Here is a 19,171-nt window from a genome sequence, read left to right as displayed (position 1 = left end):
CCCAGTGACAGCCTATCTATTGCCATATCCTCACTCTACACCAGGAGTCTCGTGTCGAGGCGAGCTTTACAAAAGAGCACCATGTCTGAGGAACGATCGCAAGCTGCATCCTCCTCCATCCAATTATGCAGGTAAGCGAAATGTACTATTTGTATTTGGATGTGTTGTTACTTTATCTATGGCATATTGGAACAGATTCAAAGCGACCAGCTCAACTACCGGTGTGCGTGCACCTTTGAGAGCAGCCCCGTAATCCGGTCCTTCTTTAGCTGGAAATAGACGTTGTTCTTGGTCCTTACAGTACAATACACATAGGGAGAGGACGAACCTTGATAATAAGTGCACATATGGTTTTTCTAATCATTAGAATACAACACAGCAGCAGACGAACTGCAGACTGCGCATGTGGTATGTCGTATATATTATGTGAACGATTATGTAGGGACCAGTGGAAGATGCGTGAAAGCAAACAAGGACATTTTAAGGTCGTAATCGTAATAAATAATAGAGTGACACCCCGAAGAGTAACACCACAAGTCATATGTTAGTAAATAATATAACTCCGAAACAACATCCCTTTGAAGTTTGAATTGAAATACCACACACATTGCTAGCAGACTAGTACTTTAGCATCCAGTATTCTTGAAAAGGTTTAATGAATTGTCGCAACCTCTGCCTAATCTGAAGGATGATGCCTTCCCTTGATTACAAACATGTTGCCGACAGCAGCAGTGTCCTTTAGCAATGCATTATGGGTATGTGTTTTATCCTCTCAATGGTAGAAAGAGGTATTGCACGGTATGCGGATTTCCTAGGACGGCAAAGGAAGGCAGGACAGCAGGGGGGGAGGCTCTAACCCTAACCCTAATGAGCCTGCTCAGGCTCTAACCCTAACCCTAATGAGCCTGCTCAGGCTCTAACCCTAACCCTAATGAGCCTGCTCAGGCTCTAACCCTAACCCTAATGAGCCTGCTCAGGCTCTAACCCTAACCCTAATGAGCCTGCTCTAAGGCTCTAACCCTAACCCTAATGAGCCTTCCTCTGCCATCCTATAGGTTGTTCTCGACATTTCCCTCAATCCTCAACCCACCTCCTCCCCCTCCTCCCTGTCTGCGGATGACTTTGTCACCTACTTTGAAAAGAAGGTTGATGACATTAGCAGCTCTTTCTCTTCCCCACTGTGCTTCACTTGGTCTCTGCTATCTGGTCTATCAGCTCTTCCCCCCCCACTCCCCTGATGATATTCTAAAAACACTTCCAAATGGGCAACCACCTGCCCTCTCGATCCTATCCACTCCCCCCTTCTCCCACAAGTTTGTTGTTTATAAAGAGCTTATTGTATGTAAGAAACACACTTGTTTTAACTATCTTGTCACATATTATATACATATGATATATCAGATATTGCAAATGCTAATGGAGCAATACCTTGATCTGGGGTTATGACTTGATAAGTCAGTTATAGTCACAAAAACATAATCTTTACACATTATTAGGTTTATGTCATTCAACCTTTTAAAACCACTATTTAAGCCTACTTTTAATTGTGGGAGAACCATGGCCATTCCAACTTCTTCCTGTCTGAATAGGGATGTTCCGAAGGCTTTTTCAGCTCACCCAACTCAGGTACTCGTACGACCCTGAAAGGCATGCTGCAACCAAGGCTTCACAATTTAGGTACTCATACTGGTATATTACTGGTATATTATAATATAAAGTATAATATAATAAATACATATATATAAACAAAAAACACTTTCAAATGTAAAATAAATAAATAAACACTTTCAAATGTAAAAGTGCTTCTTAGGCTTGACTACTGGTATAGGAGAGGAAGAATTAAAAGTAAAAGTGCACTTTAGGCTTGACAGGTAGACCATATGCGCAATATGCGAAATGACTCCACAACGCAGATTTGTAGCAATCCGGGGCTTCCTCAAACTGTAGCCATGTTCTCAACTCCGCTCGCCATGAACAAACATTTGAACAAGTTACAGAAGCAACTGCGTTCCAGACAAACTCGACCTCCGACTTTCAATGGACAAACCGACATTCTCTAGTGCGTATTGAACAGTGGATAGGGAACCGTACGGTTCAATATAAAACCGAGAACCATTGCACCCCTACATACGACACTGGCATGCTGCAACAAAGGCTTCACAGTGTACTACTTTCATTCAAGGAGAGAGAAACAATGTTCTTCCTGAACAACATGTTCTGCCTTCAAATATTATGTCAGTAGATGGCGCTAGTTTGAAGATACAATATATGGACAAAAGTATGTGGACACAATTATCATCTGGGGCTGTTTTCATGGTTTGGGCTAGGCCCCTTAGTTCCAGTGAAGGGAGATCATAAATCTACAGCACTCAATGCAATTCTCGAGAATTGTATGCTTCCAACTTTGTGGCAACAGTTTGGGGAAGGCCCTTTCCAGTTTCAGCATGACAATGCCCCCATACACAAAGTGAGGTCCATAATGACATGGTTTGCCGAGTTTGGTCTGGGAGAACTTGACTGGCCTGCACACAGAGCTCTGACCTCAATCCCATCGAACACCTTTGGGACGAATTGGAACGCCGACTGCGAGCCGGTCCTTCTCGCCCAACATCAGTGCCCGACCTCACTAATGCTCTTGTGGCTGAATGGGAGCAAATCCCTGCAACCATATTCTAAAATCTAGCAGAAAGTCTTCCCAGAAAAGTGGAAGCTGTTATAGCAGCAAAGGTGGGACCAACTCCACATTAATGCCCATGGTTTTGGAATGAGAAGTTCAACAAGCACATATGGGTGTGATGTTCGGGTGTCCCAATACTTTTGTCCATATATTGTATGTCAAAATGACCCCAATAAGACAAGGATAAGATAAGAGATAAACTCTTATCTCCTTGAAACCACGAAATACCAGTTGTAGGCCTATATGAAGAATCCTTATTATGTTCCAAAAACGTACCTTTGGTCTTTAATCTTCCTCTGGCGTTGTGTCTCCCGTCTTCTCGCCTCCTTCGCCAGCGTCGACTCATTTCAATAGTTTGACTGTATTCATAAGTAGATGTTCGTTGAACTACCGTACTTATAGGTTTTAGATTTTAATTATACTACCTTTTCTTATATGTTTTAGCAAATAATTATAATCAAACTGATGGTACAAAGACAAAAAGGTGTGCTGCTGCAGTGACTGTTCGTGACAGCTGTGTGTGTGTGTGTGTGTGTATATACTTCTGTGTGCTTTATGTGTGTGCTGGTTTCATGGATACTTCTCTCACTAGGTGATGAACCTAGCAGATGTGACTTGTGTAGGGCTGAACCTCAGTTACTCCTACTTATGTTTACAGTACATGCAGTGCCGTTTTTCCTTGGCATATACAAAGTTAAAATGATGCACTTTCCTGCGACAGGAAAGATTTTTCAGAAGCAAGTCAGGTGTTTTATCTTCTGCTATTACCCACTCAGGTATAGTGTCAATGTTTTCTATGTTCTTAGAAAATCTTGTTTAGTCTTGGTAGTACTACAGTTTTATATGGACTTGTTTGTGAAGCATAAGCAAAGGTTTGGGACTTTAATTTGGTAACTAATTTGTTTCTGATAACATCACATTTTACAGTAATTGCACACTAATTGCAACATAGTAGCATCTGTTTAAAATGTATGTATTGCCACACTCACATTTTGTAATTTGCTATTTGAAGCATTGATCTGCTCTCTAAAGATAGATAGATAGATAGATAGATACAGTAGATAGATGGATAGATGAGAGAGAGTAAGTATAGATAGATTTGGATACATTTGGATGGGTTCATAGATAGAATGTTGTACAATTGGGATTTTCAGTTAAGTGGGTGTAGAGTTGGTTGGTTAACTGGATTAGAGTTTTTGGAGTTACAGAAAGCCTAATAGATGGATAGATAGATACAGTACCAGTCAAAAGTTTGGACACACTTCCCCAATGGGATGCAGACCCAGGTGCAGTGCAGGACAAAGATCAGACGGCAGGCAGCGGTTGGCAAAACAAAGGACACTTTACTAAAATGGAAAAAAACGATAAAGAAAACCCACAGGAAGAACACATCTTAACCTGTGCAAAACAATACAGAACCCCACAGGGAGACACTGCTATAGACTACAGACAAGACCAACAGGCGAGAGGACATCTCAACTCCTGTACAAAGGTCAAACAGAACTGACGCATACACTTATTTGGAAACAGGGAGTGCTGGGAAGTGTGGAGATAAATCCACAGGTTAACCACACCTGAACACGTGCAAACTGTCAGTCCTTGAGGAAGAAGGGAACAGGGAGTGTAGTAGTGTCCCAGGGCCACCAGGGGCCGCCAGAGGCAGGCACTAAGGAGGCGCCAAGGAGTCACCATGGAAAAAGCGACCCCAACTGTAACAGTTATGGCGCTTTTCCACTACAGACCCACTACAGACCCGAACCGCATTTGTATCCGAGCCGTGCCGTGCCGTGCCGTACTTTGAGAAACGCTTCTCCATTATACTGAACGACCCGGGACAAGGAGGAGTTACGTGTCATAAGATCCCCCCCCCCCCCCCCGCTGTACAGATCAGCGGGGGGAAAAGCGTGTCCTGACACGTTGAGCACTGTGCTTTTTTTGTTGGTGAACTACCGTAATAAGCCTAAAAAAGTTCAACTATTCAAAAAGTGCAACTTCTCTGCTTTCAGAAACTGTTTGAATTTTTTAGATTGGGCATATAGTTCATGAATTACGGTAGTTTGAAGTATCATGCTTCCTCCATTGAACGGAAAGTCCTATCTATCCCATTCAAAGTGTTTTAGTCTTCCCCCTTTCCACTGGTAATAAGGAATTGGCAAGAATAGATCGATATAAATAGATCAACATAATGCAGCACTATCATGCACAGATCAGCCTTAAAACATGTAACGTTAGATATTTAACGGTGCGACGTATTTCTACGGAAAGGCTGACTGACGCGGGGCTCATACAATCTCCGCGTTCGTTATAGATACGCTTGCAGCAGCGGGTGAACTCCCGGTTCATTGAGTTTACGGTTAAAAGCATATCTTCTCGGGGTGTCAGCGCGGTGGTTCAGGGCTCAAAATGACCGTATACCGATGGTGAAGTTAGCAAAGGAGTATTGTGATTGTACCACCTTCATAGCCGGTGTTATTCACGGGCAAAGACGGTGCCCGGAGGCACCCTTTGCGGGTTAATAACTGTGATTTACCGTGGGTTAGGATAACAATTCAAACGTGTCCGGATAGGGGAGAGGACAGGGAATCCAAAACCATTTGAATGGTGTCGATACGACACTGCTATCACGGTAGACACAGCGCGGAGCGAATTCCCTGGTAAAACTTTTCTCTCCCCCCGCTGTCAACGGGAGTTTCACCCAGCAGGCGCGGTGCTGCGAGCAGCAGCGGGTGAACTCCCGGTTCATTGAGTTTACGGTTAAAAGCATATCTTCTCGGGGTGTCAGCGCGGTGGTTAAGGGCTCAAAATTACCGTATACCGATGGTGAAGTTAGCAAAGGAGTATTGTGATTGTACCACCTTCATAGCCGGTGTTATTAACGGGCAAAGACGGTGCATAATAGCGATTTTTGTGTTATGCTTGTTGTAAATAAAAGTTCTATGATGCATTGAAATGACATTAAACTAAGATAATACGATGGTCAGCATAATTTTTCGAATCTTTATTAATAAGCTATTACAGAAACAATAGTGACATTTTCCAAGAGCGAATGTGGTATTTAAAGATGGCGGTTAGCGAAGAAATCTATGAACATGGGATGACGATTTCCATTGACCAATCAACAGTGTGCAATCAACAGTGTGCACGTCACACGCAGCCTGGCAAAAAGGTTCCGGGTCTCAAAAAGGTTCCTGCCCTCGAAGGGTAGCTAAAGAAGCGTGCCGTACCGCGCCGTGCTGATCCAGGCCGACAAATGGAAAAGCGCCAAAGAAGCAGGCCAGCCTGGGCTGACCCGGGTCAGCCCTCTAGTGGAAAAGCCCCATTAGATAGATGAGAAATTGAATAGATAGATAGATAGATGGATGGATGAGAGAAACAGTAGTAACTAACATTGGGGCTGTCAGAATGTCGGCCTAAATCAACATTCCACCATATTAAAAGATAGGAGGTTTTGAGTTACACAAAGCTGAGCTAGAACTCTCTCTCATAAAGTTTGATTGGTGTGAATAGCTTATAAGCTGTAGGAGGAGTAGTATGCCTAAAAATCTGAAGAATTTGAATAATGCGAATGAGAATGAGCAATAACAATAGTTGGACTTATTTAATTTAAATGTTTATGTATCATTACGTTACTTTACTAAATACGTTTTAATTAGCCTACTTGTCTATTCACATTTCCTAAATAGTAGTTAATTAATTTATTGTTTTATTGTCGTTGTTTATTAGTGTGTGTTGTAGACAGAAGGAAAGCCATAGCGCTTTATATTTTGCTCTGAATCCGGAGGAGAAACCGGCGAAGAATGTGGGTTCACCCAATAAACCAGAGAAGGATGTGGGTTCACCCAATAAACCAGAGAAGGATGTGGTTTCACCTGATAAACCAGAGATGGATGTGGTTTCACCTGATAAACCAGAGAAGGATGTGGTTTCACCTGATAAACCAGAGGAGGATGTGGTTTCACCTGATAAACCAGAGAAGGATGTGGTTTCACCTGATAAACCAGAGAAGGATGTGGTTTCACCTGATAAACCAGAGATGGATGTGGTTTCACCTGATAAACCAGAGGAGGATGTGGTTTCACCTGATAAACCAGAGAAGGATGTGGTTTCACCTGATAAACCAGAGATGGATGTGGTTTCACCTGATAAACCAGAGAAGGATGTGGTTTCACCTGATAAACCAGAGATGGATGTGGTTTCACCTGATAAACCAGAGAAGGATGTGGTTTCACATGATAAACCAGAGAAGGATGTGGTTTCACATGATAAACCAGAGGAGGATGTGGTTTCACCATCTTGTGGCTGGCCTGCGTCTTGATCGGGAAAAACATGTGAAGAACTTCAGGGTTGAGCGCTGAGTCAACGGATCATCTTCTTTCCTTGGTTGGAGCCGACCTGACCAGGCAGACAACAACTTACCGGGCTTCCATTGAACCAAAACAGCAGCTTGCTGTTACACTGTGGTAATTATAATTATTTCACTATTATTGGACATGCATTAACAAGGACCAGAATAAATAAACATAATAACTGTTTTTATTGAAAAACAAAACAAAATAAAATGAATACTTATTTATACCCTTTTAGATTTTTTTTCTTTAAAAACAAAACAAAAAACAGGCTATAATATTTTTTAGCACTGACAAACTTTAAGTAATACGTTTTTTAATACACATTACTAGCATACAAACACACAAACATGAATTACTAATGCTAAATATAGCCTATAAATAAAATGTGAAAATATAAACAACTATTTACAACTTAAATGGAAACAAACATATCAGTTGAGGGTGGGGTTGGATGGGCTGAGGAAAGAGACCCAACAATGACTTGACTATTCAAATTGATGATACATAGGTGTCATGGGGTCTCCCAGGTCTTCCAAAAAGGGTCTTTGGGCTCCCTGTTGTTAGTTGCCTCCCTTCTAACCCTGCCAGGTCTTTGGGCCTAGGCCTATTCAGTCTGGGCACTAGACTGAGGGCAAAATAATACATTTCCTCACCTGGTGAGGGAACATGTGGTGGAGCAGTAGTTGTGGGTTGGGTTATTATATTTAATAGCTGTTGCTCTACGTCCTCCTGAGGCTGCAGTGTTTCTTGAGCTACAATAATTAACAGTAGGCTAGATGTCAGTATATACAGTATATCTCAAAAGTGAGTACACCCTTTAGATTTTTGCAAATATTCTGTCATATCCTTTCAGGGGATAACACTATCTTAATGAAACTTTGATATCACTTAATGTAGTCAGTGTGCTGCTTGAATAACAGTATAGATGTATTGTCCATTGAAAATTACTCAGTACACAGCTGTTAATGTCTAAACAGCTGGCAACAAAAGTGAGTACACCCCATAGTGAACATGTCTAAATTGTGCCCAAAGTGTCAATATTTTGTGTGACCACCATTGTTATCTAGCACTGCTTTAACCCTCCTGGGCATGGAATTCACCAGAGCTGCACAGGTTGCTTCTGGAATCTTCTTCCACTCCTCCATGACGACATCACGGAGCGCACGGATGTTGGACACCTTGCACTCCTCCACCTTCCTCTTGAGGATGCCCCACATGTGCTCAATTGGGTTTAGGTCTGGAGACATACTTGGCCAGTCCATCACCTTAACCTTCAGCTTCTTCAGCAAGGCCGTTGTCATCTTGGAGGTGTGTTTAGGGTCATTATCATGTGGGAAAACTGCCCTACGGCCCAGTTTCCGGAGAGAGGGGATCATGCTCTGCTGCAGGATGTCACAGTATATATTGGAATTCATGTGTCCCTCAATGAAATGCAGCTCCCCAGTGCCGGCAGCACTCATGCAGCCCCAGACCATGATGCTGCCACCACCATGCTTGACTGTAGGCAAAACACATTTGTCTTGGTACTCCTCACCAGGGTGCCGCCACACACGCCGGACACCATCTGACCCAAACAGGTTTATTTTGGTCTCATCAGACCACAGGACATGGTTCCAGTAACTCATGTTCTTGGATTCATTGTCTTCAGCAAACTGTTTGCGGGCTTTCTTATGCATCGGTTTCAGAAGAGGCTTCTGTCTGGGGCGACGGCCATACAAACCGATTTGATGCAGTGTGCGGCGTATGGTCTGGGCACTGACAGGCTGACATCCCACTTCTGCAACCTCTGCAGCAATGCTGGAAGCACTCACACGTCTATTTTTGGAAACCAACCTCTGGATATGACGCTGAGCACGTGGACTCAACTTCTTTGGTCGACCCTGGCGAGGCCTGTTCCGAGTGGAACCTGTCCTGGTAAACCGCTGTATGATCTTAGCCACTGTGCTGCAACTAATTTTCAGGGTGTTGGCAATCTTCTTATAGCCAAGGCCATCTTTGTGAAGCGCAATAATCATTTTTTTCAGCCGCTCAGAGAGTTCCTTGCCATGAGGTGCCATGTTGTCCAGCATTCAGAGAGAATTGTGCCCAAAACACCAAATTTAACAGCCTTGCTTATCATTTACACCTGAATCCTTGTAACACTAACGAGTCACATGACACCAGGGCGGGAAAACAACATCATTGGGCACAATTAGGACATGTTCACTATGGGGTGTACTCACTTTTGTTGCCAGCTGTTTAGACATTAACAGCTGTGTACTGAGTAATTTTCAAAGGACAATAAATCTATACTGTTATTCAAGCAGCACACTGACTACTTTAAGTTATATCAAAGTTTCAGTAGGATGATGTTATCCCCTGAAAGGATATAACAGAATATTTGCAAAAATCTAAAGGGTGTACTCACTTTTGATATATATATATATATATATATATATATATATATATATATAGTCAGTATAATAACCAAGGAAAAAGTATATTAAAAACATGACTCCCTATAGGTAGAACACCCATTTTGACTAACTTTACATACAACTCAATGACTAATGGTTTACTGTCACTATTCTTTTTCATGTCTAGCTTATAAATGAAGCAATAAAACCTACTAACCTTCTGGGCTGCACAGGAAACACATAACTGTCATATTTCCACTCCTACATGGTGCCACCACCAGAGCCACTTGGCAGGTTGTTTTGCTCTTCGTATTTTACAAATGCTTCCTGGAGCACCTTCCACCTCCACTAGCATTAACCAACTGTGGGGAGAAGTAATGAAATGTATTATAATAACATACTGAAAATGACTTTTTAGTTCTTAAACAGGTTCCTAGGAACAGGGGAAAGCTTCACAAGCCTTGCCTTCCAATCGACTTGGCAAGAGCACTGTTGCTGATTCTGTTCAAATGACCTGCAGGGCAATTGAGAGGCACATGACAGCAACTCACTTCCCCAGGCCAAATGAATATGTACATTCATTTTGAAAGCCATTGCTTCAAAATGTACAAAGTCCATGTGGGACATCCCAAACTGCCATTGGCACACATGTGACCATAGCAGCACCTACACATTCCAGAAGCCTGTTCTTCAACTGCAAGACATTCTCTGTTGTTGTTGGTTACCACCTGATTATGTTCTGAATTTTAATGAGACTCAAGATAGTAACTTGCTGTAAATCTAAGTATACCATGGTGAGGGATGCTGCATTCCCCCTTAAGACCTATCTAATGAAGCCATTTCCTGGGACCAATATCCCAAGATGGAGAAGGAATTTTAATTACCGACTGTCGGGACAGCCGGAACATATTGACTCAGTGGTCGTGATGTGCATCCTGCACAACTACCTGCTAACTCCATCTCATAATCTGCTACCTGCTATCTCCATCTCATAACCAGCTACCTACCTGCTAACCCCATCTCATAACCAACTACCTACCTGCTAACTCCATCTCATAACCAACTACCTACCTGCTAACTCCATCTCATAACCAACTACCTGCTAACTCCATCTCATAACCAACTACCTACCTGCTAACTCCATCTCATAACCAACTACCTACCTGCTAACTCCATCTCATAACCAGCTACCTGCTAACTCCATCTCATAACCAACTACCTACCTGCTAACTCCATCTCATAACCAACTACCTACCTGCTAACCCCATCTCATAACCAACTACCTACCTGCTAACTCCATCTCATAACCAACTACCTGCTAACCCCATCTCATAACCAGCTACCTACCTGCTAACTCCATCTCATAACCAACTACCTACCTGCTAACCCCATCTCATAACCAGCTACCTACCTGCTAACTCCATCTCATAACCAACTACCTACCTGCTAACTCCATCTCATAACCAACTACCTACCTGCTAACCCCATCTCATAACCAACTACCTACCTGCTAACTCCATCTCATAACCAACTACCTACCTGCTAACCCCATCTCATAACCAACTACCTACCTGCTAACTCCATCTCATAATCAGCTACCTGCTAACTCCATCTCATAACCAACTACCTACCTGCTAACCCCATCTCATAATCAGCTACATGCCTGCTAACTCCATCTCATAACCAGCTACCTACCTGCTAACCCCATCTCATAACCAACTACCTACCTGCTAACTCCATCTCATAACCAACTACATGCCTGCTAACTCCATCTCATAACCAGCTACCTACCTGCTAACCCCATCTCATAACCAACTACCTGCTAACTCCATCTCATAACCAACTACCTACCTGCTAACCCCATCTCATAATCAGCTACATGCCTGCTAACTCCATCTCATAACCAGCTACCTACCTGCTAACCCCATCTCATAACCAACTACCTACCTGCTAACTCCATCTCATAACCAACTACCTGCCTGCTAACTCCATCTCATAACCAGCTACCTACCTGCTAACCCCATCTCATAACCAACTACCTGCTAACTCCATCTCATAACCAACTACCTGCTAACTCCATCTCATAACCAACTACCTACCTGCTAACCCCATCTCATAACCAACTACCTGCTAACTCCATCTCATAACCAGCTACCTACCTGCTAACTCCATCTCATAACCAACTACCTACCTGCTAACTCCATCTCATAACCAGCTACCTACCTGCTAACCCCATCTCATAACCAACTACCTACCTGCTAACTCCATCTCATAACCAACTACCTACCTGCTAACTCCATCTCATAACCAACTACCTACCTGCTAACCCCATCTCATAACCAACTACCTACCTGCTAACTCCATCTCATAACCAACTACCTGCTAACTCCATCTCATAACCAACTACCTACCTGCTAACTCCATCTCATAACCAACTACCTACCTGCTAACTCCATCTCATAACCAACTACCTACCTGCTAACCCCATCTCATAACCAGCTACCTGCTAACCCCATCTCATAACCAGCTACCTACCTGCTAACCCCATCTCATAACCAGCTACCTGCTAACCCCATCTCATAACCAGCTACCTGCTAACTCCATCTCATAACCAACTACCTGCTAACCCCATCTCATAACCAACTACCTGCTAACCCCATCTCATAACCAGCTACCTACCTGCTAACTCCATCTCATAACCAACTACCTACCTGCTAACTCCATCTCATAACCAACTACCTACCTGCTAACTCCATCTCATAACCAACTACCTACCTGCTAACCCCATCTCATAACCAGCTACCTACCTGCTAACCCCATCTCATAACCAGCTACCTACCTGCTAACTCCATCTCATAACCAACTACCTACCTGCTAACCCCATCTCATAACCAACTACCTACCTGCTAACTCCATCTCATAATCAGCTACCTGCTAACTCCATCTCATAATCAGCTACCTGCTAACTCCATCTCATAACCAACTACCTACCTGCTAACCCCATCTCATAATCAGCTACATGCTAACCCCATCTCATAACCAACTACCTACCTGTTAACTCCATCTCATAACCAACTACCTACCTGCTAACCCCATCTCATAACCAGCTACCTACCTGCTAACTCCATCTCATAACCAACTACCTACCTGCTAACTCCATCTCATAACCAACTACCTACCTGCTAACCCCATCTCATAACCAGCTACCTACCTGCTAACTCCATCTCATAACCAACTACCTACCTGCTAACTCCATCTCATAACCAACTACCTACCTGCTAACCCCATCTCATAACCAACTACCTGCTAACTCCATCTCATAACCAACTACCTACCTGCTAACCCCATCTCATAACCAACTACCTACCTGCTAACCCCATCTCATAACCAACTACCTACCTGCTAACTCCATCTCATAACCAGCTACCTACCTGCTAACCCCATCTCATAACCAGCTACCTGCTAATTCCATCTCATAACCAACTACCTACCTGCTAACTCCATCTCATAACCAGCTACCTGCTAACCCCATCTCATAACCAGCTACCTACCTGCTAACCCCATCTCATAACCAGCTACCTGCTAACTCCATCTCATAACCAACTACCTGCTAACTCCATCTCATAACCAACTACATGCTACCTCCATCTCATAACCAACTACCTACCTGCTAACTCCATCTCATAACCAGCTACCTACCTGCTAACTCCATCTCATAACCAACTACCTACCTGCTAACTCCATCTCATAACCAACTACCTACCTGCTAACTCCATCTCATAACCAACTACCTACCTGCTAACTCCATCTCATAACCAGCTACATGCTAACTCCATCTCATAACCAACTACCTACCTGCTAACTCCATCTCATAACCAACTACCTGCTAACCCCATCTCATAACCAGCTACCTACCTGCTAACTCCATCTCATAACCAACTACCTACCTGCTAACCCCATCTCATAACCAGCTACCTACCTGCTAACTCCATCTCATAACCAACTACCTACCTGTTAACTCCATCTCATAACCAGCTACCTACCTGCTAACCCCATCTCATAACCAGCTACCTACCTGCTAACCCCATCTCATAACCAACTACCTACCTGCTAACCCCATCTCATAACCAACTACCTACCTGCTAACCCCATCTCATAACCAACTACCTACCTGCTAACTCCATCTCATAACCAGCTACCTACCTGCTAACCCCATCTCATAACCAACTACCTACCTGCTAACCCCATCTCATAACCAACTACCTACCTGCTAACCCCATCTGATAACCAACTACCTACCTGCTAACCCCATCTCATAACCAGCTACCTACCTGCTAACTCCATCTCATAACCAACTACCTACCTGCTAACTCCATCTCATAACCAACTACCTACCTGCTAACTCCATCTCATAACCAGCTACCTACCTGCTAACTCCATCTCATAACCAGCTACCTACCTGCTAACCCCATCTCATAACCAGCTACCTACCTGCTAACTCCATCTCATAACCAGCTACCTACCTGCTAACCCCATCTCATAACCAGCTACCTACCTGCTAACCCCATCTCATAACCAACTACCTACCTGCTAACCCCATCTCATAACCAGCTACCTACCTGCTAACCCCATCTCATAACCAGCTACCTGCTAACCCCATCTCATAACCAACTACCTACCTGCTAACTCCATCTCATAACCAAAAGTGACTGGATGAAGAAAGAAGAGTCAAACCAGTTCAAAACATGGGAGGAAGCAGAGATGCATATGATGTGTGGGAGAAGCTCTGCACATTTTTCACCTCCCACGAGGGCCAAGTGTCCTGCCAGGACGGAATGGTGTAGGATTCACACAAGAGTAGGGGTTTAAGTCAAGTCGCCAAGAGTGGTTTAGGATGGAAATGAATACATTGTAAATGTTAGTTTGTTATTATTCCATCTTAATTTGAAAGTTGCCTTGCTTACATGTCTTCTTTTTGTTTCATTTCAAATTGGTTGTGAAGCCTTTAAATAAATACTTGCATGTAATCTCTCACTGTTTCCATATGTTCTTATAATCAATGAAAGGTTGAACTATGTTAATAACGTAATTATTTCCATATAATAACAGCTTGCATAAAAATAATCAGTGTCCAATCCTCTATCAACATTTACTGGAGGGACTTTGCTTTGGCTTGGAAGGGGAGATTGGTTTACATATGAACAGTGTGAAACATTCAGGTGTGTGGGGGATGTTGATGATAGGCATTAAGGCCCAGGCCACACCGCCCATCTGTCCCTCAGCAGCCGTGTGCGTTTCATTAACTTTAGTTAAAGTTGACAGTGCTGTAAATAGTCTTACTCTTGCACAATACAATGCCACAATACGAATGTGCACATAAGAGTAAGATGTTGAAGATTTAACTGTTGTTTCCCCCTGTGCCTCCCACCTGAAAGTTATATCAACAATAGTATTCAATTCCTAAACAGTGTTATCCACAGGACTTCAACTGGAGCCAGACCTAGCGGTGCAAAACCATTTGTGGAACGTTAATTATACCCAAAATACTGGAAATAAACAAGAATGGAAATGACATCAACATACTACTCATAAAACAGAAGTTAAAATCAGATCAAATATGACTATACACCCATCTATGAAATATTCAAATATCAAAATAGAGAGAAATGGGTGCATGGATTTGATCGCAGACAGGATGTCTGCTAGGTGTGCCCGTTCTTTTGTGACACACAACGAACCCAGAACACTTGGTGATGACAGTTGATCAAGGTATTACCTTTGGCTCACAAAACACAGAGAGTCATTCACATGGAAATAGGATATAGGTCCTATATAGGACCTCTTATAGGATATCCTATAGGATATCAGATCAGTTTACTAATCAGCCTGTTTTCAAATGCATCTACCCCAGCATACTTATCAGGTTATGAAACACTGCTAAGGAGAGCTAGTGAATGAGTTTGCGTGTGTCACTGTTAAATGATGCGGAGACGCCGTACCTGCCTGGCTTGCTCATCTGGTTAATGATATACGAAAGAGAGAGTGCATATGAGTGAGAATCTGCACACACACACACACACACACACACACACACACACACACACACACACACACACACACACACACACACACACACGGGTGCATTCATGAGACATGTCATTGCTCTTCTTGTTTGTTTGTTTGTATGTATTACTGTATGTGAGTGACTAGATCCATGTAAGAGAGAAGCCTTTCACCCTGCTACAGAGATTGAGGCCTTATGACATAATAGTTTGAATGCCGAGTCACTGTTGTCATTGTCCTACACGTCACTGTGTGTGTCATCTCGTTACTCTAACCCATTGTCTTTAGTAATATGAGGAATTCATATCAGAACTATGATGGTAGTATGATATTCACACGCTTTTAGCTCTCCACCGCAGTTCTTCCTCCTGTCTGCCGACGATGGCAATCGCCGTGGCAACCGCATTGAGAGGACAGCTCTCATTGGTCAAGGGCCCTTGGGGTTGGGCATGGATGGGAGTGTCATGAGCCAGTTAGACCGGTCATTATTACAACAGAGGCGGAGTCAGTGTGATGTCACAGCATGATGTCACTGAGGGGGATGTGAGCGTGGGGAGTGGAGTTATGAATGAAAAGGAAGGAGACAGACTGGCTGGGCAGCAGTCACAGTCAGCTGGAGAGCTAAGAGTGTGAGAGAGAGTTTGTGTGTGTGTGTGTGTGTTACTGCTCATTTGCCAGAGAAGATCGTTGCCAGAGAAGTCAGAGACTCAAAGATGGGACTGGACATAGACTCAAAACACCAGCTCAGCAGGTAGATTGCATTTATACTGTATACACAGTACAGCATTTATACACACACACACACACACACACACACACACACACACACAATGCCATTTATGCACATATATGCTGTTCATAGAGAGATGTGCAATCACACTCAATCTCACACACACACACACACACACACACACACACACACACACACACACACACACACACACTGTGGAGTGAACTTATACTGTATGTCCTCATCTGGCACTGTCCTAGTGTGAACTAACTAGGGGTTTCACCACTGCAGACTGTCTACTAGTCAACATGTGTGTAAAAAGAATAGTCCACTAATTGTTGTTTACCTTATTTAAAAGGCATGCAGACAGAGCAACAATGAAGATCTGGGAGATAATGAAAATAGCATATTGAAAATAACGTGCCACTATAGCAGCTTCTTATTGTATTATATATCACAAGAATACATACGTTTATTTGTTCATATTTCTATAAGTTGCTAGTTCCCCACAAACCTTTCTATAAATAGAGATATTTAACCATCCAAACGCTCGATTGGATAGATTTGCTAGTTCTTCAGTGGAGGCTGTTTTTGCTGTGCAATTTTTCGATGTGGATTTTCCTGTTCCTCCGTGTCACTTAGCCTACATATTATGTTCTGAATGTGTGGCAGACAGCAAATTAAGTAAGTAGCCTTGAGAAGCGATGGTTCTCCAGCCTAATGGCCCACAGTGCAGGAGCCTATCTCCTGTTTCTGTAACGTGAGGCGGCTTGTAGGAGTCTTTCGTACGTACGCAACCTTTTCTACGCAATGTTTTATAGATGAGGCCACAGAGCCGGACTTTATGTGTGTTTGTGTGTGTGTGTGTGCGTGTGCATGGAGACAGTGTTTGCATGTGCCCGTTCTTGGTACTAATGACAAATTCAAACAGGAGTCCATTAATGCTCTGGGCTATGTGATGTAGATGGCTTTTTATGGTGGACAGGGGGCACTTCAGTGAGACCCACACACTGGAAGACCAACGTATCTCTGTGTGGAGGGCCGAAGCCAGGGGCAATAAATCAGACTTAACTGCAGCGACACTTCAAATGTGTCAGGAAACAGAAACTCCCAGAGCATCTGGCGATAAACAGTGGATACTCAGTCTAGCCTACGATGGATAGTTGAGAAATCCACCTGTGAGTCAGGTGTGCCTGTAGTTTTGCAAGGGAAGGGATCCATTTTTTGAATCGGATAGATATGATCTCACATCAGTCGAAATCTCACATCAGTAGAAATCTCACATCATGTCAGTTATCAGATTGCTTCAACACACATACATTCATACACACATTTGAACATTTAATTTGCATGGATTTACATACAGTGTACAGTCATGTACAGTGACTCAGCAATCTGAGAACTGATGCGAGATATCATGATTTCTCTCCCATTAGATCTCATCCCTATTGCTACTACCTATCACACTCTGGTCAGATCAGTGAACATAATGGGATGAGATCAGTAATCCCATAGGATTCATGCTAAATGCTAGTTCTGGAGTCATCATATTTGCTAATGCTAATTGTTAATCCTTCACCAGGTTAATGCGCCCCGATGATGCCAACATTGTGGGCAACGTGCACGGTGGCACCATCCTGAAGATGATTGAGGAAGCGGGATGCATCATTGGCACGCGACACTGCAACACTCAGCCTGGGGTAAGTGTGTGTGTGTGTGTGTGTGTGTGTGTGTGTCTGTGTCTGTGTCTGTGTCTGTGTGTGTGTGTGTGTGTGTGTCTTTGAGAGAGTGCATAGTGCGCTCACCTATTTGTTTGTGAGTGATATGTGTATGAAACGAAAAGTATTTTCCTCTTTGTCGTTGCCCTTCGTTGACATTATGAATAGCCTAGGATTTAAGTGCCTGCGTTGATGTTGTTGTTGTTGTTGTTGTTGCTAGCCTGGGCACAAGCTTCAAATCTACAGACCTGCCAGAGCGAAAGGCAATGCAGCTAGCAAACTATTACTCTGTTGCAGCTGTGATGGCTAGGTTGTACTGCATGAAAGAGACAGTGTTCTTATTTGTTTTATTGTGTCCATGGCTGGTTATATTAAGAATGATTTATCTTGTACCATTCACCCCCGGTATCTCCAAAAGATTGGGGCCCATTGTAGTTTACGCACAGTGTGTCTTTGTGCATCAACGTTAAGTATTCAAGTGTGCGTGTGTGTGTGTGTGTGCGTGTGTGTGTATTTGTGTTTGTGTGTGCGTGTGTATGCAGGCACGTGAGTGTGTTTGTGGGCATACACATGCGCACGACTGTGTGTGTGTGTGTGTGTGTGTTTTGGGACAGTGAAGCATTTGTTCTTCTTTTGCCTCTACACTGCACACTTTGGGTTTGAAATCAAACAATTACTGTGAGGTTAAATGCTAAAAATACAATATACAGTTGCAATCAAAATTATTCAACCCCCATTGCATATTAGGCTTATTGGCAACATTTTTACATTTTCAGCTGTTTGCAATAAACAAAGTAGACAAGAACAGTTTATTACCATGCAAATAAAGTGCTGAAGAACGAAAAGAAGAAGACCCGTCAGTCAGCTCGCTTCTTGATTGGCTACATTCCATTCCACGTCACAATCGGACTCGGGAGTTCGCCCACACACAAGAGGACTTTTGATCGTAAATATTGAACACGTTTAATATTTACGATCGTCGGCCCTGACCATTTTCAGAGCAGATTGTCAGGAGAAATGGACTCTTAACACACCTCACACCACAGGATAATCTTGTAGGATAATATTTAGAGCCATCCGATAATCGGGCGTTTGCTGTCCTTGGTCGGAAGGGGGGAAATCGGGCCAAAATCAACCAGATAATCTTTATGTGTGTACCAGGCTTTAATTACTCCATGGAAACTGTCCCTGTAATCACTCATTGTCGCTTTAGATAAAAGCATCTGCTAAATGGTATG

The 19,171-nt window shown here is 43.1% G+C and overlaps 1 protein-coding gene across 2 annotated transcripts in view; it reads left to right on the top strand.

The window, feature by feature from the left end:
• The window catches only part of acot7 (acyl-CoA thioesterase 7), a 116,350-nt gene continuing 97,179 nt past the window's right edge, over positions 1 to 19,171 (top strand). For both annotated transcript variants that reach the window (XM_080533910.1, XM_080533909.1), the window contains exons 1-2: positions 1 to 131; positions 17,798 to 17,915. In XM_080533910.1, coding sequence (XP_080390036.1) covers positions 82 to 131; positions 17,798 to 17,915 — 168 coding nt within the window. In that variant the 5' untranslated portion in view covers positions 1 to 81. The remainder of the gene's footprint in view (positions 132 to 17,797; positions 17,916 to 19,171) is intronic.

Source organism: Nansenia antarctica (assembly GCF_963989245.1).
Source record: "Nansenia antarctica genome assembly, chromosome: 6".
Classification (NCBI taxonomy): Eukaryota; Metazoa; Chordata; class Actinopteri; order Argentiniformes; family Microstomatidae; genus Nansenia; species Nansenia antarctica.
Note: the sequence above shows the minus strand (reverse complement) of the source record. Positions and strands in the feature narration are given on the sequence as shown.